The sequence below is a fragment of the Acipenser ruthenus genome, chromosome 2, assembly GCF_902713425.1.
Source record: "Acipenser ruthenus chromosome 2, fAciRut3.2 maternal haplotype, whole genome shotgun sequence".
Lineage (NCBI taxonomy): Eukaryota > Metazoa > Chordata > Actinopteri > Acipenseriformes > Acipenseridae > Acipenser > Acipenser ruthenus.
The window spans coordinates 3,256,591-3,284,347 of record NC_081190.1 but is presented as its reverse complement, the minus strand read 5'-3'; the positions used below and the strand labels follow the sequence as shown (position 1 = coordinate 3,284,347).

At 40.0% G+C, this 27,757-nt stretch overlaps 3 protein-coding genes and 1 long non-coding RNA gene across 9 annotated transcripts in view; 2 read left to right on the top strand and 2 right to left on the bottom strand.

The window, feature by feature from the left end:
• Positions 1–404: 404 nt before the first annotated feature.
• On the bottom strand, positions 405–10,506 carry LOC131697458 (stomatin-like protein 2, mitochondrial). Its single transcript, XM_058986405.1, has 10 exons — positions 10,336–10,506; positions 8,293–8,445; positions 7,682–7,781; positions 5,607–5,665; positions 4,552–4,653; positions 3,955–4,089; positions 3,648–3,792; positions 3,228–3,307; positions 2,990–3,118; positions 405–2,515 (listed from the first exon to the last, which is right to left on the bottom strand). The coding sequence occupies exons 1-10, from the start codon at positions 10,375–10,377 to the stop codon at positions 2,387–2,389; spliced, it is 1,074 nt and encodes a 357-aa protein (XP_058842388.1). The 5' UTR covers positions 10,378–10,506; the 3' UTR covers positions 405–2,386.
• Positions 10,469–13,672, top strand: LOC131697459 (uncharacterized). Its single transcript, XR_009307302.1, has 3 exons — positions 10,469–10,533; positions 11,758–11,851; positions 12,093–13,672. It is a non-coding gene; the product is annotated as an uncharacterized LOC131697459 (long non-coding RNA).
• Positions 13,673–14,891: 1,219 nt separating this feature from the next.
• Positions 14,892–27,757, top strand: part of LOC117404070 (palmitoyltransferase ZDHHC19-like) — a 40,574-nt gene continuing 27,708 nt past the window's right edge. Inside the window, exons 1-9 of one of the 3 annotated variants that reach the window (XM_058986393.1) lie at positions 14,892–15,018; positions 15,494–15,623; positions 16,230–16,351; positions 16,770–16,909; positions 17,103–17,275; positions 17,804–17,906; positions 18,471–18,559; positions 20,033–20,304; positions 21,255–21,541. In XM_058986393.1, coding sequence (XP_058842376.1) covers positions 15,006–15,018; positions 15,494–15,623; positions 16,230–16,351; positions 16,770–16,909; positions 17,103–17,275; positions 17,804–17,906; positions 18,471–18,559; positions 20,033–20,304; positions 21,255–21,370 — 1,158 coding nt within the window. In that variant the 5' untranslated portion in view covers positions 14,892–15,005 and the 3' untranslated portion in view covers positions 21,371–21,541. Of the gene's footprint in view, positions 15,019–15,058; positions 15,242–15,493; positions 15,624–16,229; positions 16,352–16,769; positions 16,910–17,102; positions 17,276–17,803; positions 17,907–18,470; positions 18,560–20,032; positions 20,305–21,254; positions 21,542–27,757 lie in introns of those variants that run through there. The other 2 variants (XM_034925760.2, XM_058986400.1) reach the window with 2 other exon arrangements.
• LOC131697455 (atos homolog protein B-like) overlaps positions 21,971–27,757 on the bottom strand; it is a 40,651-nt gene continuing 34,864 nt past the window's right edge. For 3 of the 4 annotated variants that reach the window (XM_058986368.1, XM_058986373.1, XM_058986377.1), the window contains 3 exons: positions 27,456–27,524; positions 26,427–26,611; positions 21,971–25,683 (listed from right to left, as the gene is read on the bottom strand). In XM_058986368.1, the coding sequence (XP_058842351.1) occupies positions 25,530–25,683; positions 26,427–26,611; positions 27,456–27,524 (408 nt within the window). In that variant the 3' untranslated portion in view covers positions 21,971–25,529. Of the gene's footprint in view, positions 25,684–26,333; positions 26,612–27,455; positions 27,525–27,757 lie in introns of all 4 variants that reach the window. The other variant, XR_009307300.1, reaches the window with a different exon arrangement.

Below are 27,757 nucleotides of genomic sequence, written 5' to 3'. Positions count from 1 at the left end.
GTGTAAGCTGGGTGCTATGCATGGAATCACAAACCAGGTTCCTGTTTGCCTGTCTGTGGACATGTATTATTGATGTCAACAATGGCAGTACTCTGAGGGAAACTCCCGCAGTGAGCAGCACTAGTGTAGCTGGTCAGAGCTGGGTTCAGCTGGTTTAGGCACGGGTCCTTTAAAGGTCAATTAGTAATGTTAAGGCAGGACCCTCACTGTTAAATATAGGTATGGCGTGCTTGTGTCTCCCTCTTCACATTCATTCAGAGATAACATAATGCAGCACTTCTAATACATGTATTTTCTTTCCATCTTAAGACACTTTAACTGTACTAAAATAACACATTGTGCAGCTGTTACTGTGTAACATTGAATGGGTATTATGCTCTCAATAGCACATCTTTCCACTGCAGTTTTCTAGTGACTTCAATTTTTATAATTTATTTGTTTATTTAGCAGACGCCTTTATCCAAGGCGACTTACAGAGACTAGGGTGTGTGAACTATGCATCAGCTGCAGAGTCACTTACAATTACATCTCACCCGAAAGACGGAGCACAAGGAGGTTAAGTGACTTGCTCAGGGTCACACAATGAGTCAGTGGCTGAGGTGGGATTTGAACCGGGGACCTCCTGGTTATAAGCCCTTTTCTTTAACCACTGGACCACACAGCCTCCTTCAATCTTTAAAGAGTTATGATGTACATTTACATTCTTAAAATAGGTGATTTAGACAAATACCACTTTTTTTTAAAAAAACAAAACAAAACATAATATCAATTGAATAGCCCCCCCAGGTGTCCCAGTCAAACCATGTCTCCCCTTCCACATTAACAGCACCTGGGACATCAATTAGGATCTGTTGTGTGTTGTTTGCTGGTGCAAAAAAGGCTTTTGTCTTGCCACCTCCAGGGGTCAGGAAGTGGCTATAAGTGTGAATTCCTTAGTCTTAGTTGACTTACATGCTACTTTTTACAGAAAACCTCCCAAGCTGACATTGTAGTGTGGTAGAATGAGCCCTCGTCTATCTAAGACATTACTGATGCATTTGCAATTGAAAGACTAAAGCCATACACACTGATGCAAGGAGATTCTAGAGCAACGCTCCGTGTACATCAAGTCTGAGGTGGCATTTATATATGATGCAGGAAAACATGGATACCAGAATACTGTGGAAGTTTATGAGAAACTGAAAGGAGGGGGAGGGGAGGGAGGAAGCAATTAAGAATGAGTAATTCAATTCAAACTTGGTATATTATAGTTTTGCACAATCCAGGAAGAACATTCCACATTGATCAGTTTAATTAAAAAGTTTTGTAAGAAATGTTTTTGTAAATTTTCATAACACAGGGATGGATAACTAAAGCCTTATAAATACAGCAAGATGTATAATTTAACACAAGCCCTGTTTAAAGAGACAATGTATCTGCCTGGACCCACTCAATCAGCACACCAGCTGGAAAAATATCTGGCATTACAGGTTAATATAGAAAAGAAAAAAAACAATGTGGACTAATACACTGAATTGTGTACTGAAGTGAACCAGGTTTATACTGAAACTGTAATTAGTATTTTACTTGATTTTAGGTAGAACTTCCCACAGACATTCCACACGTTTCAGAGGTGGCGAGTACGGTCTTAAATTAATATTTAGGTCTTAATTTAAGGCAAAGACTGGACTATTATCAGCCACACTGAGCCGCAGTATTGAACCAAATACACATCTTGGGAAGAGCACATTTGCAGGGAGCTAGCGTCTGTGAACTGAATAAACAGACAGTTCAGTTCAGAATATTAACAGGATGTGTCTCTGCACCCTCTACAGTATTTGTGATTGATATGTTTGAGAAAATGAGTATGGGGCTATAAGACTGTAAATAATAAAATATCTTCAAAATGCAATTTTAATGGACTTTCTTTTAAAGTGTTCCCTTCACCTGTGTAAAGCAGGCGACATCACAACGATAAGTGACTCAACACTTGAGGTTAAAAAGAAAGGTGCATTTAGCGGAAAGCCCTGGTATTTGGAAACTGCTGGACACCAAGGACACCAAACAGTGTGTAAATACATCTTTTAAATGGAGTCTCCTGTATGTGGATAGTCAAACACCCAGTGGGGTTTTACTTATTCCAAATCCCAGGGCCTCCGAGAGGGACAAAGGGAACCGAGGGGCTCCCCTTCTTGATGTCATACTGTGGCTGATCTGGGCTTTTGAAAAACAAAGATCTCCTGTGTGCTCCCAGCTCCAACCATACGGCCAGACTTCCTCCAGAAAACAAAAATAAAAAAAAAATGACACCAATACTGTCTCCTCAACCTCTTGCAAAGACACTTCAAGAACTGAAATGAGAACAATTCTAAGGCTGTGTTGTTGTTTCTCTTGAGCTGGTTCTGCATTAACTGTACTGCGGTGGCTGGTGATTGTTTTCTGCTGGTTTCTCCAAAGCCGCCGTCTGAGCTTCTGTTTCTCTGATCTCGGAGGCGTTTACGGTTTGTTTCGCTAAGGTGCTGTATATACCCATAGCCTAAAAGGGAAACAAGGAAAAATGATCAGAAATTAATCTTTTGATAGAAGAAATTACCTTCAGCACCTCAGTCTTGTGTTGAGTTTCACCATTAATCAATTATTAAAAACAACAAATTAAACATGAATGTATTTATTAAGTAAACCATTTGGGGATTTTTATACGATATAGCTCTTTGAGAATGCATATTCGTTTGTAGACGGGAGCCAAATCTTCCTAATTTAGACTGTGCAATCACCTCAGTAATTACCCGGAACAGTCCAGGAGAACTGAAGGCCAGCGCACACTCTCATCCCAGCTGCAAGCCAATCAGTGCTGGGGGGGCTCGACAGAAGGGGGTCTGCAGGCTAACAGCTTTACCTTCAGCTGCTGCCTCCCAACACAGGGGGAAGCAATGCTGTTCAGCCTGCATGGTGGTCTTTATTGTCCTTTAAATGCAGAGTTATGCTCTGCTTTGTGATGGGTCACACCTACCTGGGTGACCATGCTGCTGATGTCCCCAGTGTTGGATGGGAGGAGGATGGTGTTGGATTCCTTCGCTAGGTTGGAGAATGCCGCCACATACTGCTCCGCTATGCTGAGAGAGGCTGCAGCGTTCCCATTCTGCAATCAAACACAACAGGCATATTCACAAAATAACAACAAATCACAACGAACACAAGTCTTTTTTTTTTTTTGTTTTAAATAGCGTGAGTTTTGTCCGATATCCTACCTGTCGTGTAAGGGCGTCCGACAGCAACTTGATAGCTTTTGCTTTTGCTTCTGCTTTTGCTAAAACAGCGCTGGCCTCACCTGGTAAACGCAATGAAAAAGAAGTTAGAAGACAAGGAACTATAATCAACGTGAACATCACACGGCATTCGAAAGAGGCTTCCAGCTGTCTGACTGCACAGATAGAAGACATTTCTTTCTAAGAGAAGATTCCTCAGGGCTGATGAAGTGATGCGCTGCGCACTGAAGCCCATCAGAGTAGCACTGTTCACTGAAGGAAGGATCACATATACCGCCAGGTCACTAAACACCTTGGCTTTCAGGCTTGTCACACAGATCAGTACTGTCCTGGCTACTACATGGCATTACTTCGTCGAAGCCCTGGGATTTATTTGTTGGTGTGTGTGTTTTTTTCATTTACCAGCAGCCCTGTTGATCTGCTCAGCCTTCTGTCCCTCAGAAGCCAGGATCTGGGATTGTTTCTGCCCCTCGGCTACGTTGATGGCAGCTTCTCTGGATCCTTCGGACTCCAACACTGTGGCTCGCTTCTTCCTCTCTGCCTCCACCTGGGGTCGTTGCAAAAACTCGCGTAAGTTATACATGTTTGTGGTTTGAAACTCGCACCAGCCCTGCACATCTTGGATTTTCATCTGGAGTTATCACTTAGCTACATTGCTTAACACAGACACACCCACACAAAACACACACACTAACAACAGCCAACTCACTTGCATATGCATGGACTCTTTGACCCTGGGAGGGACATGGATGTCTTTGATCTCGTATCTCAGGCACCGGATCCCCCACTCATATGCCGCCTGGTTTATTGAGGTTACGATGTTGGCGTTCAGGCACTCTCTTTCCTGCACAGGAAGAATACATCAGTCTTTTAAGTCTGCCACCTGCAGATGTTTAGGTTTTCTTAGATACCAGGGCTTGATACCCGGAGCACAGCCACTGACTAACTGTGTGTGACCCTGAGCAAGTCACTTAATCCTCCTTGTGCTCCGTCCTTCGGGTGCAATGTAAAACCAAGGTCCTATTTTAAGTGACTCTGCAGCAGCAGTTGTTGATGCATAGTTCACCCCTAGTCTCTGTAAGTCGCTTTGGATAAAAGCGTCTGCTAAATGACCAATTAGTAATATACGGTACAGTGCTGCCTCGTTATTTCACAATACCTTAGTTCACAGATTCAGTTAATTTGTGGATACACCAGGCTAACAGTAAATTGAACATATGCTATAATTCATTTATTTATGTGTCAGATAGTGAAATATCAAAGTAACACTGCAGATTTTTTTCTATTTTACAGACATCACTCTTACCCGAAAAACTTTATCAAGGGTTAGCTTTCCGAGCTCTGAGCGCATGTTGGTTTGAGCCAGCTGTGTCACAGCATATTCTGGGTCTTCAACACCGTAGCTAGCCTGGGGTGGGGAAGAGAGACAATTCAGTATTCAGGATGCCTGAAATTCAAGTCAAGTGACATGAATACAAATATTTACTGTAGACGTTTCGTTGCTTTTTTCAAGTGGACGATCAAGTCGAAACTAACTATGGATGCACTGCTCATTGGATTGGAATCAACGCAGATTATTAATAAAAAATACCATAATCTGTAATCGCGTTATTATAATTTTTATTATTATCCACCCTTGAAAGCTCTGTCTCAAATCTGTGATGTTATGCTTCAGTTCAGCATGGGGGTCAGAGTTTTCCTCTCCAATCCACGCTATACACAGCACCATCCCTCAAATCTGTGATGTTATACTTCAGTTCAGCATGGGGGTCAGAGTTTTCCTCTCCAATCCACGCTATACACAGCACCATCCCTCAAATCTGTGATGTTATGCTTCAGTTCAGCATGGGGGTCAGAGTTTTCCTCTCCAATCCACGCTATACACAGCACCATCCCTCAAATCTGTGATGTTATGCTTCAGTTCAGCATGGGGGTCAGAGTTTTCCTCTCCAATCCACGCTATACACAGCACCATCACAAGCCGGTTAGTCTCCCCTTCAATCAAGCAAACTTGTGTGTGAGGCGGCTCGCAGTAGGAAGCACAATCTTATAACTTTTTTAGTTTTGTTCTTGCAAACTTTTATTCATGTTAATGCTGTATACTAATAGATTTTGTGTTTATGCATAACCCCTGTTTGTATGCTTGGGGCTTTGCAATTCTTTTCATGCAGTTCATCATCTGCGTTTCTTGCACCTTTGTTTCAGGTACTGGTGGAATAAATAGGCCTGCATACATGTGATACAGCAGGTTTTTCAACCAGGGTAAACAAATGTTAGCTTCGAGGCCTGACATTTATCATCATCTTCTTTAATCACCACTTGGTTTTTGTGCAAACAGGAAAAGGAAAAGTGTGTCTTTACCTTAAAAGGGTCCATTATTCGTAAATACAGCACTCCATCTATTTGTAGTGTCACGTTATCTGAAAACATTAACAAACAAACAAACAATTAGTCTTTTTGACTGCATTAGCAGGTTTTGGCCCAGCTTTTCAACAATCCACCCAAACAAATACAATATTATGTTGCATTGTGCACCAGTGGAGCATTAGGCTCTATGCAGGGATGGAAACATGAATCCTATTGAAGTTTCACTCATTTCAGGTTTTAATAGAAGCTTGTTTAGCCACAGTGTATAGGTAACAAGCTCAGGTGTAGGGGTGTGCCGAGTCATCGATTCACACAGTGAACCGTGAGATTTTTCTTGATGATTTAAGTAAAATTCTATCTACTAACATAAACATGAGCATGCATTAAATTGTGTGTACACTGATAATTAGAGAATATTATTTATTAACAATTTAAAAAAAGTTAAACAGTTTTTTCGGGGTTAGGCGGATTGGCGCCTGCAACACAAAAATGCTGCCTCTCCTTTTAAAAGCATGTTTCAATATTTATGAATGCGCCAAGACGTCGGTCTGGAAGGGGAAAAAAAAAAAAAAAAAAGCATATCACATGTTTTAATAAACTGAAGTGCGAGAAGGACGGTAACAAATGAATGAACAACAACAATAACAATTTCATCCAATACAAATGCTAATTAGTGTAGATAGGTGCTGTGTTAACACCAGCAGAATACGGAAGCCCCAGTTTCATGCAACATGAGCATGTGTACAAATTTCGTATTTAATATCGTAAATAGCAGAACCAACTCACTGCAATGTAAACTTGTTTTTACTGAAAAATAAACTAACATGTAATCAGAAGAGCTGTGTGTGTGTGTTACAGGCTAACACTGAGCAGGGGAGCTACAGCATGCTGTCAGATCAGGTCGTGACTAACACTGAGCATGGGAGCTGCAGCATGCTGTCAGATCAGGACTTCACTAACACTGAGCATGGGAGCTGCAGCATGCTGTCAGATCAGGACTTCACTAACACTGAGCATGGGAGCTGCAGCATGCTGTCAGATCAGGACTCCACTAACACTGAGCAGGGGAGCTGCAGCATGCTGTCAGATCAGGACTCAACTAACACTGAGCAGGGGAGCTGCAGCATGCTGTCAGATCAGGAGTCACTAACACTGAGCAGGGGAGCTGCAGCATGCTGTCAGATCAGGACTCCACTAACACTGAGCAGGGGAGCTGCAGCATGCTGTCAGATCAGGACTCAACTAACACTGAGCAGGGGAGCTGCAGCATGCTGTCAGATCAGGACTCCACTAACACTGAGCAGGGGAGCTGCAGCATACTGTCAGATCAGGAGTCACTAACACTGTGCATGGGAGGTGCAGCATGCTGTCAGATCAGGACTCCACTACACTGAGCAGGGGAGCTGCAGCATGCTGTCAGATCAGGACTCAACTAACACTGAGCATGGGAGCTGCAGCATGCTGTCAGATCAGGACTCAACTAACACTGAGCAGGGGAGCTGCAGCATGCTGTCAGATCAGGACTCCACTAACACTGAGCAGGGGAGCTGCAGCATGCTGTCAGATCAGGACTCCACTAACACTGAGCAGGGGAGCTGCAGCATGCTGTCAGATCAGGACTCAACTAACACTGAGCAGGGGAGCTGCAGCATGTTGTCAGATCAGGATTTCACTAACACTGAGCAGGGGAGCTGCAGCATGCTGTCAGATCAGGATTTCACTAACACTGAGCAGGGGAGCTGCAGCATGCTGTCAGATCAGGACTCCACTAACACTGAGCAGGGGAGCTGCAGCATGCTGTCAGATCAGGAGTCACTAACACTGAGCAGGGGAGCTGCAGCATGTTGTCAGATCAGGACTCCACTAACACTGAGCATGGGAGCTGCAGCATGCTGTCAGATCAGGACTCAACTAACACTGAGCAGGGGAGGTGCAGCATGCTGTCAGATCAGGACTCCACTAACACTGCACATGGGAGCTGATAGGAATACTTATTAGAATAAAAAGGGTACACAAGTAACTTAACCCCTAACATCTACCAGTTCCTCAGTTCATTATGCATTTCCTACCTAGGGATACTGCAGACTGCTCTGGAACATCAATTACAATTTCCTTAAGGCTCTGCACATACCGGATTTTATCCAACACTGGAATAAGGACATTTAAACCCTAAAACAGAAAAGAAAAAGAGGTCAATTAAAACAGGTTCCCGAGACTTCTGTAAGAAATCAACAACTGTTTAGAACTGTTCATGAATATCAAATAATATTTACTCCATCAAGCCTGACTTTAGCAGCTGGATTGACAGACCTTGATTAGCACTCATCATGGCTGCAAGTACTGCAAGGTAGACCTGCAGTAGAGATAATAACAGTCTGGGTAACCAGCCGTAAGAAAGCCTTTAAAGAACTCTGACCACAGTCTTTGGGACCATTGTGTTAAACTTGGGATATTTACAAAAGCCACATTAAACAAAGAATTATTCAACTGTCCCAGAACCTGACAGGTATAAGGTGGCAAGGTTAAAAAAACGAAACACTTAAGCAATAAGATATAAATCTGCATAAATGGGAACCACCACACTTTTTTTTTCCTTTAGTCAGGAATCTGGTTCATCGCATTCTTCCAAATGTGTGTTTATTGTGGGCTGTACTGTAAAGTTATCCCTTGCCGGACTCACAGGCTCCAGTATCCTGTGAAACCTCCCCATCCTCTCCACCACCCAGGCCTCTTGTTGTGGGACAAACAGGATCATGGTGTTCATGGGATTGCTGGATACCCATCGCTGCTGGGCTGGGGCCATCCACTCCACTGGCACCCCCCGCCTGGAGTGCTGCAAACAAACAGGGGGGAGTGAATACACACAAGCATGGGGGGGGGGGGGGATCAAATGTGAAGCCACCTGAAACACTGGTTCCCAGGCTATGTTAGTGGAGGTGCTGCTACAGGGTAAAGCATACCAAAAACAGAGACTTATTCTGAAATTATCAAATGATTATGTTTTCAATGCATTGCCTCAATTAAGTATTTATTTTTTAACTACTGGCATTTCCAACTGTACTGTATTTTTAATACAATTAGTTAAACATTTTTGGTCTTTTTTTCATGTGAATTGGCCTGGGGAAGCCATGCAGTCCCTGTACTGTAAGTTCTCATCCAGGAACTCATACATACATACAGCAAATGTAAAGTCCCACATGCCAGTCACAAAATCTAAACCAGACTATTTACTGGGCTTAAAGGAATCTGAATCTATTTAGCCTAGAACAAAGAAGAATCAGAGGGAGCATGATTGAAGTCTTTACAGGCTTAAAATGAGTTGACATAGTTAACCCTAACCAATGGGTTACCTAGTCATGTGTTGAGGCAGAATCACTTGGATCCTTTAAGACCCAACTTGACAGTTTTGAGATAAACCAACCACTAGGAACTGAAGGAGCTTAGATTGGCCGAATGGCCTCCTCTCGTTTGTAAATGTTCTTATGTTCTTGCACACACATACATAGATAAAGAAATCAGATTTATTTTCCAGTGCTCTCACAGGGTCTAATGTGAGACTTTAAACAGTCTGTAACTACAGGGGTTGCACTCTGTACAGCAGGCCTATGTGATCAGACTACAATACAAACTACAAAAGAAGAAACCTGTAGGGGGATTTGAAGACAACAGCTGACAGACACTGGTCTCAAGAATATATAAGTTCATGAAAACCAGAATGAACTGCTATGCACAGGCTTCTATACTCCCACCTTCCATCAGCAATCGAAGACGGGATTGCATAATGACCCGCGCTTCAGGAGCTCGGACAATCAGTGGATGACATTGCATGAACCTTGCATCACTGTGCACAGTGACGCTGCAAATGACGCCACTTTATTGTGGGGTATGTAGTTAAAAAAAAAAAAAAAAAAGGAAAAGGAAACTCAACAACAGTAACTAAAGGGTCGATTTCGATAATGCTTTTGGTTTTCATTTGCATCGACCTCCACCCATGGTTTTACCAGGATTGTCCCTAGAAACAAAATAGTGGATGATGCAATACAGATTCCCTGGCGTGGTAAAACAATATATATATTTAAAAATCTAAAATAATAATGCTGTGGCTTGTCACTGTGGGTCAAAGATTGATAAAATCAACCTTCAAGTAATTTAAATACAACTACAATAATTCAAATGTCCTTTAAAATGGGTCTATCGCTCCTGCCTGACATCAAATCTGTTTCATTCAGTACTTGATTTGCACTCTATTGAACAAATAAACTTTAAATTAATCTAAAATTAACCAATTGAATGTAGGTTGTTACACTCAGGGGTAATGTTTAAAAACACAAAACCGCCAGACTTGTCATCCTTAAAATGTATTAGGTCGATTGAATCAATAAAATGTGCTGATTATAAAGAAATTATACCCATTTATCTTAAACAAAAAGTGAAATGTAATCTAATGTACAATTTACAGCAACATGTTCTGGCAGAAATGAATGTTCGATATAGATAATTTCGGGTAATACTAGACAAGTCCCATAATGTAAATATCTTTACGGTTATGCAATTTATGAAAATGCTGTCAAATCCATTCCACAACATTACAAACACTGTCAAGTACGTTATCGCTGGAATAAGATCTGACCCCATATATGACGAATCATGTAACTACACAGATAGAAGACGTACATTGCCCCGCAACACTGTATTTTATCTCGCTTTAAAATATATTCATTACCTTTAAAAGGGCTCCACCAGCCCGACAAACTGTCCTGAGCATGTTGTTTCTTGTTTATTTGTAGAAAAATCCACGCGGAAACCAAAAATGCTTCTACCGTGACCCTCCACCTGACAGACAGCAGGAAGCACGCAAAGAACAGGGACGGCTCTCAAAGTCGCCTCCACGGAAACAGAGTGTACTACCACAACGTTCCTGGTATGGTTCAATTATTCACATTTTAATACAAACAGAAGAATGACTAACTGGTGGTGATTATTCAGAATTAAATTCAAGACGAAGACACATTCAAAATGAGAATGGTGAAATGTGAACCATTTAATTGTAAAAAAAAAAAAAAAAAAAAAATAGAAAAAAGAAAAACGCCGAAGCATGACTTATTTTTGATTAGAAAACGAACTCCTCTTTTTTTGTCCCTTAACATGCAAAGTTTTACCCACTGTTAATAACTAGTATAAGAAGAAACATATTAGATGAGCATTAAGTTAACATTCTGTATTAGTGTTCGTGGTGCAAAATATTAACAAAAGTAAAACAAATATTTAGTAAAGCTGGCCCCACATGTACCATTATTGTAAATGTTTAGTAAGCAAAGGCATGTTGCAGAATTAACTTGCGAATGTACCACGAATCTACGTATAAAAAGGGGGGCTGTTGATTGTGGCTAAGTAACTTACTATTTTTTTTAAATAACGCAATGCACTGATAACACAAATATACAGTGCTGTATGTTCACGTTAATTATTATTATTATTATTATTATTATTATTATTATTATTATTATTATTATTAACTTCAACAACGTGAGCGCTGGGTTCAGTCAGTTGCTTCTTGCTTCGTTAACCGCGTGCAGTTCGATAGCGCTCGAAGCAGTTTATTGATTCGGGCATCAGCAGAATTTGAAAAAACAACAAAACCTACAAAATAATCATACAGGCCAGGAAAATAATAATATGAAACGCTTTTAAATACGATATGTATTCAGGGTTATAGTATCGAAAAGGTAGACCGAGTATAAAAAGAAAAGAAAAAAAGAGGAAAGTAACCCTCTTTACATTTGGGAAATCGATAAACCGCGCTACTAAAAATAAAGTAAGTACCACTATTAGACCACGCGAAAGTACTTTTTTGTGAAAATGCTTATGTTAGCTAGTAGCTACTCATACTCTATGCGAAGCTGCATGTGTTCTAGGATGTTGCTGTGTACAGTACATAGTCATGTTTAGTTTTAATATTAAAATATGTCTTTTGTGCAAAAAATAATACTTTGTTGACAGTCCAGTTCATTTACTTTCCCCGCAGTAATTTATCTGTGTCTGACATAAGAGTCTATTAAAAGCTGGGTTAAGTGCCCCCACCATGTTAAAGTGAGGGAAAATAGTGTGTACCCATTTCCGTTTTTTTTTTTTTTTTTTAAATCAGGTCTTTCCAGAAGGACGGAGTGCCCATAGAAGTGAATAATCCCAGGTCTACAAAGCACCACTGTACAGCTAACACTGCAGACTTGCTTATTTAGGTTAGTAAAAATCAGTTCAAAACATTTCATTACATGAAATGAATTAAGATTTACTTTGTCCCCGTGCAACGCTAATCAATGTGATAACTGAAGTAAAAAATAAATAAATAAAAACCCACATGGGCTGTGTTTCTTTAAATTGTTAATGTTTGATACAGTAACATTACCAAGCACGGTATTGGCTTGTAAGAGGGTAATGCATCTGTGTAGAACTGTGACTGCTTTGCTGTCCCAAATACAGGTTTCCAGGGAGCACCTGAGCAGATCTTTCAGTATTCGCTGCACATCTCCTGCCTGAAACTCAAGTGCAATGGATGGCTCTTTCTACAGCCATCACGATGGACGTTCTAACCTCACTGAACCGATGGACACACGGGTTATAGGTGTGAGCATTTACTACATAGTTTCGTTAGTCTTGTTTTGTGGAAGCTTCCTCTGTGGTTTGCCTCTCAACTGTGTGGCACTGAGACTGCTGTGGAACGAGAGGGCCTCATCTGCTGTTCCTGTTACCTTCCCATTAAACCTCACTGTCCTAAACATCCTGCTCACCACCACACTCCCTTATTACATCTACATCAGCTACAGTGCTTTCAGTAGCTCACCTTTCATATTGTACTTTGTGATAATCTACATGTACATAATCACCAATGACATGTTCACCAGCTGTATCTGCCTCAGCAAGGTTTTTTTCATAGTCCGTCCTTTGGGGAACTTTTGCATTCAGAATAAAAAATCCATGAATATCCTTTCTGGTCTGATCTGGGTTATCTCTATAGCTATTTGCATGGTAAGGGTATTCATATTTTATTCACACCTGTACGACTATGTTTTTTTTTTGGGATGCTTCGTTGTCATAGCTTGCAGCTACATTTACATCCAGGTGATCTACCTCAAGCAATATATGGATGCAGTTGACACCACAGACTTGAGGAGTGCCCTGAAGTTTACTCTAGCTATGTTAGCTAGCACCACTGTAAGCTTTGCCCCATTGATGGTAGGGACAATCTTACTGTACATTCAAACAAATGTAACTGTGTTGTTGACATATCTCTGTGTCCTTGTTCCAGTGTCTAGTGTTAAGTGCACACTGGATGCACTTATATTCATAATTTTTGCAGGTGGCTTCCCCTGTTAGCTACCTTGCTTATCAAGATATACATCTGATTGTACTTCAGTATAAAATTTGCTTGACAAAACACAACCAGTATGGAAGTAACCTCAGAAATTACAGACCAGTTTTGGCAAATAATTCTAGCTATGTTTAGGGTTTGGACAAAAAATTGGAGACACTTGTCTTACCAATGTCAATATGCCATATGGGCCCCCACCCTTATAAAAGTTTACCATGGTATTGTTGCAGTTTTCCCATGCTTTTCCTATGGTTATACTATGCATTTACTTTTAGTAAATAGTTTACTGATTTGCCATGTTTATTAATATGCTTCACCCTACGTCACTCTTCTTTACAATGCTTACCTATGCTTTAGCTATGCTTTTACTATGGTCAACTTTTATAAAGGCAGCCTGGACAATACTAATTCAATGTGACGATTTTGCTAAGAGTTCACACTTTACATCCATTATTGTCATTTTTACTTCCTTCGGAGATGTTTGGGGTGGAAAGTCAGCACTTTTAAAACTGCTCCTTTTGAAAGACCAGTCATTTGCAGTCTTACATACAGAAGTACCAGTCTGTCAGATCTGCAGACTTACCAGTCTTGACTGAATCTGATAGTTTGTTACAGAATACATGTTGTACTGTATGTGTCGTCATCTCCTGCATTTCCATGAAATGAATGACTGTGTGTTGTGTAGTTTGAAGTTGTGAAATAAATCAAATCAATTATTTTCTCTTATCTTGAATTTTGTGGCTTCTGGTTACAGTTTATCATGTCCTCCTAACTGTAGTTTCCTCACCAAGGTTGGGTGCAGCAGCTTTCATTTTCCTTGCTCACATGCAAACTCTCAGCAGAGTCCTCTTGGCTTACTATCAGTGTCTCGCCCCACCAGTTATGTAGTACAGTAGCATGCTTGAATCTTTAGCTTTGTATCTGTTTACATTAAAATGAATAGCACCAGCTCAGGCTGCATTGTGATATAGCTCACAAAGGTCAGCATTGTGATAGAACTCTAGTAAAAAACACTACACCAAAATAGAACAATAACATTGTAAAATATTACTGAAATCTGGCGGTGGCATTGTTATGATCTAGGGGGGCTGGGACACAGATGCCCTGTTTATGTTCGTAATGCACTCACTCCCCACCACATCCCTTATAAGAGTTTACCACAGTAAGAGCATCACAGAGTGGAATAAGCAGAGGCAAGCACTGTACAGCCCAAAGAGGAGTGGCAAAGCTAAATTACTGTGCAGATTTACAGTGGTAAACTTTTAATAAGGGGTATGCTGACACCGGCAGTACATTCATGTATTCACTGTCATGCTTATAAGAGAACACAGGTAGTTAGCATTTATTCTAAGGCTGTGATTGATCAAATTTAAATAAAGACATAACCGGTCGCTATTTATTTTCTTAGGGATGCAATATGACTGCCTAAGACAACTGATTCAATACCCTGTGCCTGTCTTATATAATACAAAATAAGGTCAAGGCATACCTATACAAGAAACAAAGCAAAGCAGGTTTAAAGATGCAGTTAAAAAAAACAATACACTGAGTTAAATGTTTGTAAATACAATGTTTCTGTAAAGAACAATCTATTTCACCCCAACAACAAAACAGACATTTGACTATTAAAAAAAAAAAAATCTTTTCGACAGATCTTGCTGTTGTCCAGTTTGTTTAATATTCTAGATGTATTTTAAATGGTAGGGACTCCCAACCCATTGAAAAATGCAGCTCCAAGGTCATTTATTACCAAGAATACTTTATGTTTTTTTTGTTCATTTGAGCACACAGTCTATTCACTGTCGCACAGTCATCCGACCGTGCCCCGTGGGTATAATACTCAGCGTGGTGTTCTATACCCCCCCGCAAATTTAAACCGGTGCAATCACCAGTGCACAGTATCGGTGCATTAAATACAACGGCGAAGCCTGCTACCCAACATCAACAGCTCATTCCTGTCCTGGAGGGCTACTCCGCTGCAGGTTTAGGTTTACAGAAATAACGAACTACCTAGACCCGTGGGGATGCTTTTAATTGGTACCTATTAATTAATTTAGACTGGAGTGGAAAAGCCAACCTGGCCCAGCCCTGCGCGCGCTGTCTGGATGTAGTTTAGGATGACCGGAAGCGGTGACGAACCGAGCACCGAGTTTTGACAAGTCTCGTTTCCCTGGCAACGTGCCACAAGGGACACAAGTTTTGACTTTTTAATAAAGCCCACATGCAGCCTTCCTAAAAGGGTTGGCATAATTGTGTTGAGGTGCTGCTGAATACAATTTCTTAAAATTGAGTTTTTTGTTGACAATTTTAACTAATACATGTTATTTAATAAATGTTATAAAACACATTTTACTACAGTTATGTTCATTAGGACGAGTATTGTTAAGTATTTTAGTATTTTTCTATTTTTAATTTTTGTTACCGTTATGTATTCATGCAGTATTAAGATGTTTTGAAATTAATATAAATGTTATTGGAGCTATAAAAGTGTTTTTTTTTTTTAATGTTTTAGGCCAACTCAGCAAAACAAAAGAGATGACTACCAATGAGAAAAAAAGACCGCACTGGTTCATTCGGAGTTTGGGTCCAACCTTCACCTCCTGTATGCTGATGGGACTGAGTGCCTTGTACTTCACCTTCCCGTAAGTATAATGCACTGTTTCACCTGATTTGTAGAAATATAAATCTTTATTATGACTATGCATACAGAAATAAAAAATAACTACAACAAATAAATACAAAAGTATATAACTTGTTAAATTGTTTTGCTTCTCCACAAAGGCAAAGAGCAGGATTGCCCCCTGTATTGCAGTGTGGTCAGTGTGTAGCATAGTAGTGTTAGCCCCGGCAGTACTGTTTATTTTGCTGTCCCATGTCCAATGTATTTGACATTGAGAAAATAGGTATTACATAATTATGGGAACATACCCTGGTCGGGCAATAAAGGGTTAAGTAGGTAAACAATTTGTATTTACATCATCAGTCCCAAATCCATTTGTTTAATACATACAGGAATGAGTTCAGGTTTGTTAATATGGTTCAACATTTCTGTAAAGGATCTATTTCACCTCCAAAGAAACAAACATTGACCATAAAAAAACACATTTTTTTGACCTACAGTTGTGTGAAAGGCCATATTTATCTGGAGCCCATATGCATTACAAAACAAAGGTATGGCAGGTCTTCAGACATGACTGCATTCATTAAAGCAGTACTTGTTATACTTTTCTGGCTGTGTTGTATTACAGGTGTGTCTGGTTGACAATGAACGTCTCTGTGGCTTTTCCAATATGCTCCGGAGTCCTATTTGTTGCCTCTTTCATTAATTTCCTCGTGACGAGCTTCATGGACCCTGGGATTCTCCATCAAGGTAAATGACAGATTCCCCTGGGTTTCCATATGTACTCCATTTACTTGCTTTGCGCTTGAATCCGATTCCTACTCGAAACTGGTTTACATGAAGAATACATATTATATTGTGCATATAAATGACATGTGAGAATGGTTTTGTATAGAGTATAGGAACATATTTACTGTATTTCTAATAGTGATTCTGTTGCATGCAAACACCAGCATCTGTGTGGGATGTGAATGTGCATTTACTGTGGTATACCATAATTAAAACACAGCCAACTGCAGTATTTTAAGTATGGGTAAGAACTTATGCCCCTGGTCTCTTTTGCTCTTTTGGTTGGAGAAGAGGGTACCGCAGTGTATTTGCCGTTGGAGATCCTTCCATAACTTCAGTCTTTATTTAGCTGTGCTTTCGTACGCGATCTCTCCTTCAGGCACTCCAGTTCCAGGTCCCCTGGAGGTGAATGAGCTGATAGTGAACGGACTGGAGTGTGACGTGAGGTGGTGTGTGAAGTGTGAGTTCTACAGGCCCCCTCGGAGCAGGCACTGTCGCCGTTGTGACATCTGTGTGGAGGTGCGTCTCTCTGTCCCCATACTCCTGATACATTTACAGGAGGATTTGACCTTTTCAGTTCACCGTAATCTATTAATCTACCCTCACGACTGGAACACAGTCGGTCCTGTGCTATTCTGCATAATGTATGGCACAGTAATGCCTTGATCATTGGTTTCTTGTAAATAATGGAGTGTCTGTTTCGGTCCCTCAGGAATTTGATCACCACTGTGCTTGGATGAACAACTGTGTGGGTCGGCGAAACTATCGCTTTTTCTTCTTTTTTGTGGTGTTTCTCATCCTCTACAAGCTAGTGGTGCTGGGATCCTCTACCACCTACCTGGTGCTGACCTGGTCCCAGCCCTTCACCCTCCAGAAGACTTGCACGTATCCATGTTTTCCTGAAAATAAATACCTGCACATTAAAAATAAAAAGAGACTTCCAATGAGGATACACTGAAAAGAATACTGCACCCAGAAAAACATGATAAAACACAATGGGGATGTGCAACAAAACTGGCATATTGTGTCAAGCTACTTATATAAATGACATACTGTATGTTGTACACAGTATTAAAAGAAAAGAAAGAGCTTTGGTCGTTAAAATTGTCAGTTTAAAAAGCATAGCCATAACCTACCTGTACAGCATGGTCACTTTAATTTACTTCTATAAATTTATTTTAACTGAAATTAACTTGAGATTAACAAAGAGAACTGGCCAAGAAGTGGCAAACATGCTCATAAAATAATATGCTGTTGAATATTAAGTATTAAATCAAAAGTGTGCTTCATTCTTCGAGTGCTGTCAAGCAAAACAATTTATACAGATCACAGAGATGGGTAGAATATCTTGAGTTAATGACGAAATGACTGAAATGTCTGTGATTCTTCCTTAACGGAGTCCTTTCTCCTCAGTATCATCCTGATTGTACCCACCCTGCTTTTCCTGATTCAGGTTCTGCCTTTGCTTGGGTTTCACATCAAGTTTATCACAGAGGCTGCGCACACCTACGATGGGGTTGGTTACAAATGCCTTTTTCTTGTGTTTCATTGGTAGACAGTATCTAACACCTCTGTTGCTAAGAGTTTAACAGTACTGTGTGAAACATTAAGGACATAATATTAAACAACATTAAACAATTTTGATTTAAAAGGAAAGTAAATAAAAAACAAATCAGAAAGTTACTGCACGGCAATTTAAAAACACTACAGTGCCATGTTTCTTATCAAATTTCTTCATGACCCAAATAATCCTGATTAAGCTGTGTCAGGGCCATTCCCCAAGAGCATATTAAAGTGACATTTTTTATGAATGAGTATTTGAAGTTATCTGGTCACTTTTCAGTTAAATTAAGTTGTTTACTAATTCCATATAGTAAACTTGTTAGTAGAGAGCAGTCAGGCAATAGTTCAACATTGTATATGTTGGTGCATTTACAATCAGTGTTTGATTGTTGACCTTACAGATTATGCATTATTGAATCCCTTAGAAATAACATTAACATTTTCTTTAACAGAATCTAGTTACAGAGTAACTCATGTTAACACCTAACCTATGCTTCAAATTGTTTCCTCGCAACAGGACTTTTTTGATGATGAGGAAGGGAACCCATTTGATGAGGGCTGCAAGAGGAATTGGCTTTTCACGTTCTGTACCCCAGTGGGACCAAGGTAACCTAGTCAATCTACCGCAACATCACTGATGCCCTAATAAAGGTTTCCCATAGTAAGAGCATAGCAAAGTCTGATAAAACATAGGGAAAGCATGGTAAAGCAGATGTGAGCATTGTAAAGCCCAGAGAGGTATGGTATAACATATAAAAAACACGGTAAATACATGATATAACCATGGAAAAGGCACGGGAAAACTGAATATGATCATGGTAAACTTTTAGGATGGATAGGTGACTATCTTTGGCATTCTTTAAACCTGCTTTTTATTTGTTTTTGTCAAAAACAAATTAAAGGTGTTTATTGTCACCAGTGCCTTAGTCAAATCTTCTCCCCCCACCCCACCAAAAAAAAAGCATGCTTGGATGATTCAGGGTTGCTTCTGTGTACAAACCTTACTGAATATAATGTGCTGTAAGGTTGAAGAGGGAAAAGTACAGTACAGTACAGGATAATTTACTGTACCTGCAAAAATGTAGTATTCAGAGTGTTCAGGAAATGCCAAGTAAATGTTCTTTTCACACTAAGGGGCTGATGTAAGGACAGGCGTAGTGCAAAAAAGTGCGGCTGCAATTATTTTGCACTGTGGCCTATGTAAGCTTAAGAGTAATGCAAATTACTCAACACACACAAATAATGAGCTGCAATCATGATAATGAGGGTCGCAATGAGCGCCGCCTGTGCATCGGGGTATATAGCGGCTGCACTTACAGCCCAGAGGTGAGGTGAGTTCTCTTGGTGCACAGTGAGCAAAGTCCTCTCGGTCACAGAAAAGAAAAGTTTTCTGAGGAGGAGCTGAGAGCGTTTAGGGCTGAGGTCATTCAGCATGAAATTTAATTATTTGGAAAAGCCTTAGACAACATCAGTTATGCTAACAAAGAGGCTATATGGTCCTCTATAGTGGAGAAAGTCAATGCTGGCGATGTTACCAGGACAGTCATGTGATCAACCAGGTGATAAAAAGGTGAAATTCAGCTATTAGGTCAAGGTGACCTGCGGAGTGAGACGATGACGCCATACCACCGCATCCTCCGGCATCCCAAACAAAGTGAGCCTGGCAAAGTTTTTGGAGGGTCAACAATTGCCCAAGTGCAAGGCAAAATCCTTACATCTCATTATAATGTTTGCGCCCGCTTAGTATTCCAGATCCCCGCACAATTCCACAATCTTTTCTTCATTTGAATACATTTCAATATAATTTAAATTGATTAATTATGGCAAAGGGCTAATTTGATAGCGGGTGCAAAACGGCAGGTGAAAACCATTCTTTACATACGCTGCATTTTTAGTGGCCGCTAAAGTCCCAACACACAGATTTTGGCTGCAATATGGGTGTTTTGCAGCCACAAATCACTTTGCACGTATCCTTACGTCAGCCCCCAAGTGAGAATTAACACTCAAGTGTTTATCTAAATATGGGTCTTTATATGTGCCTTAACAGTATAGATCCTTATTTCAGTTTCTGGTTTACAGATACATGAAGTCCTCAAAGACTGAGAAAATGAAAAGAAGAGCAAAAGAAGTATTTGAGCCTGTTCCTTTGGATGAGGCGAGAACTCCCAATTATGCCTCACGTCATGCCAATATCAACAACAAGGAGGTGCTGGGGAGGTTACTGGATGCCAAGAACAACCAGCCACGCTCCATCTTCCAGAGACTGTGCTGCTCCAGGAAGTCAGGCTCAAACAGTTGTGAAGTAGAGAAAGAGCCCGAGAGCAAGGACCCACAAAGAGTCGAGATTCCTGGTAGGTTCGTATTAGGGGGTTGCACATACTCAGACTTTCAGAGCAATTCCCTTTAAGAAGGTTTTTTGTCGGCAGGTATTAAATGAAACAAAACAAGCCTATCAATTCACGTGTTAATTTCACAACAAGAAAAGCTGCCTTTCACTACGCTTTACAACTGAACACCAATTGGAGGCAAACTGTTCTATCACCCAGTGGGCACTGACATTTCTAACCCTGTACTGCTGTACCATGGCAGTGAACTCACAGTGAAAATAGTGATTGATACATACACGTGACCTTTCCTTAGACAGAATTAAGAGATCCTGCTGGGATATGTATTTCTGCAATTTTATCAGAAGTTAGTTTTGCCCAGGACCACAATCCCATAATTCACAGCAGATAAGACCTATTAGTAAGGAAACAAGCAAAGTGAAATCAAAATGATTTTATATCAAAAGCATAAATATGAGGGAAGACAAACAATTGCAGATAAAATAGGAGTGGTTTTACATTAGTTCGATTACAACAGATTATATATTAATTACACTGTGAGATTGTTATTGATTAGTATTCAATGTGTAAACAATTAAGCAATTAGCACATTATATTCCCTGCTTTGTAGACTGACTGTTTGAGTGATTGCCCCTCCCGAAGTCAACTTATGTGTAAATAATTTATGTGTATCATGCATAATACATTTCACCGACGGGCATCTATAGACACAACTGCCAGTTATGCCCTGTATTGGATACTCCTCCATCAAGGAACCTTATGTTTGAATAACCCTGTACAGTATATATAGACAACTGTAACTATCAGCATTGAGTTGCTATCCTAAGGTGTCTTGTCAGTGTGGTTGTTATAAAATGTTTTACTTTTTTTATTGCATTACCTAGAAACAGACAGAAGAATGGCTAGATTGATAGCAATACTAACAGTCGGACATACGTTTCCTTTTGCTTTCTCAGATATTTTTGCAGCAGGAGACTCTGAGTTGAGCGCAGAGGGTTTGCAGGGATACGATGCAAACAGCCAGCAACCTGTTAGTTCCTCCAGCATTACCTTATATGAAACAAGTGTTTAAACATCGAGATTCACTGAGAGACCTCTGCAACGAGCTGGCGGTTACTGAAAAGATTCAGTTTCTTTTCCGTTTACAATGGAGATATGTGCCACACTGACCTCTCCAGCAGTCTCAGGTTAATATTAATAAATGATACATTATTAACTGGTTCACCTTTTGTGACTTAAAATTTTACAAAATCTTTGTAAATGTATTTTTGTTTTTTGAAATTTTCATTTTTTTGTGGAGAAAATGTTTGCTACCTTTATATAAAATATATTGCCATAATGGAAATAAATGGGGCAAATCGTTTTCATAATGTGGATGGAAGCGTGGCAATTATCTAGTGCTTTGTTTAAACGTTACTTTTCCCCAAAAACCTTTAAGACCGTGCTGGACTTTTCTTAAGCTGTAATCATTAGGACCGTGAGGTTGTGAAGGTTACAAGTTAAAGACTTGTTTAGAGCACTACTCACCAAGTATCAGAAGAAATTCCCAGTCAGGTATTAAGCGACATGAGCTTCCTTCATACAGCCCTCGTCAGGCTCAAGACACGTCAAGAAACTGTATGAAAATATTTGCTTTCCTCTTTCGTGTTCTTCACAAACATAAAACTACACATTTTGACAACACTTTTTTATTTATTTTTTATTTACAGAGAGACCAGCTACAGGTATTACGTGTTGGCATAGGTGTGAACTCAAGGAACCCATGTCACAGTAACACATATCACAGAATGTCAACAGAATCTAACCCTTATTGCTGTGAGACTTCAGGGCCCACAGACAAACCCATGTGTTTATAAATCTACAATTATCATTTTCGAATTCAGTTACTATTAACCAGGCTTGACAGTATTTAGTTGTACTTTACAGTAAGTTTCAGTGCATGCTTCCCCACACAGTGTCCCCGCCTTGTGCCAATATGCCCGCCCAGTCCTACGCTGTGAGACTGCAAGTGCAGGTGTCAGCTCTGAGTGCACAAAAGCCAATGGAACTGACTTTCGATGGCCTGTGAAAGAAAATTATTCTGCTACCCAGAGATGAAAGGCTTCACATTCCATTGCCTGTATACTGGGTTTCTACTGTATAAGGCTTGTCAAAGAAACTTTCTGCTCTAATGTGTGTTTTTTAACCATACCACCGTCATTGTTGCTTAACCAGAATGGAAGCCCAGCTGTCCATTACGACACCTGACTAAATGCAACACCTTCCACATTCACAAACTATATGGATGCCACTTTCTATCCTGCTTCAATGAATTTCCTGATTTCCATCAGAGCAACGGAGGCCATTTTTTCCCTATGCCAAACCCGATGAACTGACCTCATTTCAAACTTCTCTGCTCTACCATCTTCCATAGCTTTGTTCCTTTCTTCTCACACAACGATTTTCACACCCATTTTGTCAAACTGGTTTTGTTATTGATTCACATGGTTGTTTTGTAAGGTCCCTGAATAGACTGTCACTGTCCCTTTTATTTGATCCATAACTTCAATACACCCACCTGTAGAATACAATAATAAAAGAAACAGGTAAAATCATTTTAGTTATCCAGCTAATGCAATATAAATCTGTTATTATCTTGCAATGTCTTTTTAAACACAGTCAATTCACAGAAATGTTATTGTAATTGTCCTCTCTTTCAGTGACCTTCCAAAGAAGAAACTGTTATTTTTCACTGTGTTAACTACTTCTGTTTTTCAAAGTCAGGGATCCTTTTTACCCCAGTGAACTCTACTGTACTGCAGATCATCTCCTGGAACAGCTCCTAACTGATACGTAAGCAATGGTACAACCTTTTTTCTCATTGTGCCAACTGCAAAACCTTTACTTAAATGGAATACTAACTGTTGTGTACAACTAAGCGCATTAAAAGATGTGGTGTGCATCTCTCTTCTCCGATGAACTTCTACGAAACCAACACATGCTCTTACTACAAATAAACCATATTGCTAAAAATAAATAATAAAAAATCCTCTGGTGCGTTTCCAGCCTTATCAAAATCCAATTTTAAAACCAAAGTACAATCTACTTTTATCTTAAACATAGACTTAAACTAAAATTATCTTTAAATAACAAGATAAAAAAAAAAGTTTCTCGCAACTAAAATACTCTTCGCCGATTAAACCTGAAAGCAACTTTTTTTTTTACATTATCACTGCCATCATTTTAATGCTTCACCACCTTTGGTAGGTACGACAATTAAAGCAGATACCCACCCTTCAGAGTATGACAGGGGAAGCTAATGCTCAAGCTTCTCACCTCTGGAAGCCTAACCACAAATTGAATTAGCTTTGTGCAACCTGCAGCCTTAAATGGACTAAAGTCCCACATCACAAACGTCTCTTAGCAGTCAGTTAGACGAGTCTAGATTGAGATGCATTTGGGGAGCTTTGGGGGGGAAGTGTGCCTGCATTATACCTGACCAGTATTCGTACCAGAATGCCAAAGCGCTATCACAAACAGCCTTTGTGGGTTTATTGTGCTTTGTAAAAGCCCTAATAAGCTGCACTTGAGTTTCACAAGCTAACAGGTGGTTACAATCGGAGTTTGTCTTTTAAAACACGATGGAAAAGTTTGCATTGCACAATGTATATGACCATTGGTTTGGGTTTATGTAAAACAAACTTGCAATCATGCAACAAATCCAACTTACTGTACACCCCTAAGATTGTATCACTAGCTTTTGAGTGCAGGAGTGCTGTCCTGGCTACCCATGGTAGACACCCTTCTCAACCCCCTTCATTTTCTTTGGAATCCACATCTTCACTATGCTTGAGCCGTTGAGTGCTGTGTTTAGTAGGCATCAGAAGTTGTGATGTGTTATAAATCGTAAGTGACCTAAAAACTTTTTTTTTTGATAACATCACATCTCCTGCAACATTTTTAATTATTGTGTGATCTGTGTTACTGACAAGTCCAGTTCTCCACCCCTCCCCACCCCCCAAACCAATCAACTCTCAACAGAATGTAGCTCCGCACACACCTTCAATATGCACAGAATATTGCTGTAAGACATCTGCAAATAAATTAAATATTACTCTTTTTTTGTTTTCTTTTAACTCAGACTGTTAACAGAATGCTCTAACACACTTGTTCTCCAACCAACTTCCACCATGGACAGACTGGTGGCCCCCAGACTGGATAAACCACCAACATCAGGGATGTGCACAGTGACAGCACAGGCTTTTTCAGGATCGAGAATGCTTTTGTATCAACTCCGATTTCAGAACAGGAGTATTTTTTTTTTAAAACTACATCCCAATCACTTACATCCCCTATCCCCATTACATATTACCTACAGTGCTACCCCACTCCCAAAGCTTTCCAGGGGATTAATTCTTTCATATGTGGCCTACATGGGTGGCACTTTTGCAGGATCGTACCCAAACAGCCTTTATGTACACTCACTGCTCATACGTCACTGAACATTCATTCCCCTTGTGGTGGAGGACCCGAGCATGGACAGTGGCTCTAGCTTTCTTTAACAGCAGCAAGGTTTTTAACTCTTGTACCGCATCCAAAATACTGGACATCACACTACTCTGCATAATAACAGAAATCCCCTTCAGATCACTTACGCAACATAAGAACAGCTTCCTTTGGCAGGACTGTAGGGAAATCACTGAACTGATGAAGTGGGTGTCACAACTCCTTGAGTCTAAAACATCCAAACCGCTGGTGTAGTATATAGAAAGTCACTGGACGTTCAACCAGATGGGAATTGAGAGATTAGCTGAGCAGATGATCATTTCCTCAGCCACTGGTGCATGTTCTCCAGGGAGAATAGCAAACTCCTCCCTTCTGTGAACTATGCACAACGTGATTGAGTGTATGCCAAGGTGTATGGTCCCCAAAGATGCCAGGTCGTATTTAACAAGGGCATTCCACGAGGGAGCTTTCTGAACTGCTAGGAACAGTGAGTGTTTATTTTTTAAAGCATGGTTTGCTGGCTTCAGCTCTCTTGTTGATCCACAGTATGGGTGTATGGTCCTTGGGTTCAGAAAGGTTGAACATCAGTGCTATAAAATGTAAACCGCACTACAAGAGAACACAGAGGCTTGTTACAAGGCATGCATGTTAACACTGAATTCAGAAACAGCTTTGAGTCTTTCGGTTTTCTTGTTTTTTCAAGTTTCTGTATAGTTTTGTTTGTATTAAGCTGTACTATCCCATGTTCATACCCTAGGAGAGTACTTGGGGTTTCTTGGCATTTCTGTGAAAGATTTCAACTCGTAGGGGATCCCCGTGTCAACCTCGATAGATTTACGGGAGAACAGCAGCCGGATATCGTTGTGCAAATAGATCTTCCCAGACTTTGAGCTCTGGAATCTGAAAAACAAGATTGAGGTATTGTCAGTCTCTTTCAGTTTGCTTGGATACAAAAACACCAACACAAGACAAGTCAGGAGTGCTACAGAACAGTACTTAGATATGGATTGGGCATGGCACACTGCCACCATCTGCCATACTACAGTATACTGTAGTAAACTAGTGTTTTAACCACTGTTAGAAAACTATTTTACTATAGTAAAAAGCCACACTTTTAAATTCTCTTCAGCTATTTGGTGAGCTGATGTTTTCTTAATGTCAGCAAAACACTGAGTTTCCATAGCCACTGTGAAAACTGAAGACAGAAACACACCCAGTATATAAGCAGTCTGCACTTTACCAGAAACATTATGAATAAGGTGCTCAATTAGAACTAACCTTTAACACATTTGTATGTTTATAAGCTAGTCTTTAACAGTTAATAATCAAAAAAGTGCCAGTTAAATTACTAACAAACTCAACATGACCTACATTCACATCACATATCTTGAATCATTTCTCGGACTGAAATGCACAAAGTGTTTTTTATCAAATTCAGGTTAAGATATCATTAAAGGAGAAATTAACTTTTAATTCTGTAATAGTCTTACTGACTATGGCTTATAAAATACATGTTAAATACTGCGTAAGCATTGTTAAAATGTACTTACACTTCGAGCTATGTGTAACAGGAAGATCTACCATTCACAATGAACTACTATAGTGAGGAGAGCAGCCCCAGCCTGGGTGGTCGCCACGGTTACCTGAGGTGAATCAGGTAGCAGAGTATCCTCCTCCGGTTGGGGGTGCCCCCCTGCTCCTCCCCCTCCTCCACGGGCACCAGGAAGATGCGGTGCCGCAGGAAGGTCACGTGGTTCACTGGCATGTCCCCGAAGCTGTACGTCACCAGGAACATCTTCACCACAGTTTTATTAGGGTTGAATAAGGTCTGCGAGAGAGAGAGAAAAAGAAAGAAAGAAAGAAAGAAAGAGAGAGAAAGAAAGAGAGAGTTAGGGTTAGGATTAGGGTTAGAGAGACCAGAGGCAGCAATAATCAAACACTCATTCTTTACAACAAATGAGGATAATTAATGAATTATCTCTATATATCTTTAGGGTTATAAAAATAAAAACACAGAACATATCAGAAGTGAATTGTGGTTTTATTGTTTCTGTATGTGTTAAAAGAAGTTAACCTTAAGGAAAAAAACAACTGAGAATCAAGATGAAGCCATCCAGTCAGCAAGGATATCCTGGGATATACTGAACCAGACAATACAGCCAGACTTGTTGAGATTCAAGGGGTCTCGATAGATGAATTTCCTTAATATACAGTTGATTTAAAATGAGAAATATACTTTATTCAACTCTGTGCTTTGTTTTGCAAAAATTTTCACTGATTGTCTTTGTATAGTATAGACCATATTTGGGTGTTTTAGACACACTGCCGTACCTGACATTGTTCATTTATAATGCTCCCATGTTAATAAAGCAATTACAATGAAATATGATATTTTCACATATCCGATGGACCCCTGGAACCAATTTAATTGAATACAACAGGTTCTGCTAAATCCTGGATGTCACTGTGCACAGCTTAACTAAGCAAATGAACACCGACATACCGTACTTTAAATATATAACTTTAACTAACTAATATTTAACTAGCAAGAATATCTTTCACAATGCAGACTTATGTTGTTGCACACACAAAGAATGGCTCACAAAATGGAAAACTGAAAAAAAACAAGAAACAAAGGATTCAATGTAATTGAATAGCATTCCCAGACTCACCACTTGGATGGTTCCTGCTTTGGGAACGCTGTATCCCTTCTTTCCCAAAGGCTCCAGGTGGATCACGCCCTAAACAAGATGCAAACAAAACTCTTCAGAGAAACCTTGTTCAACACTGGCACCTGTTGGGCAAATGCAGCACTGCTACAGCGAAAGCTGCCAGGGAAACAGAAGTATTCCAATCTGAAAAATGCATTGCACCTCTGTTTTAAAAATAGCTTACAGTACAGGGCAGCCATCTTCAATCTTAAATCAACCTGAACTGACTTTCATTGATTTGCTTTAATAAAAGAACTGTAGAA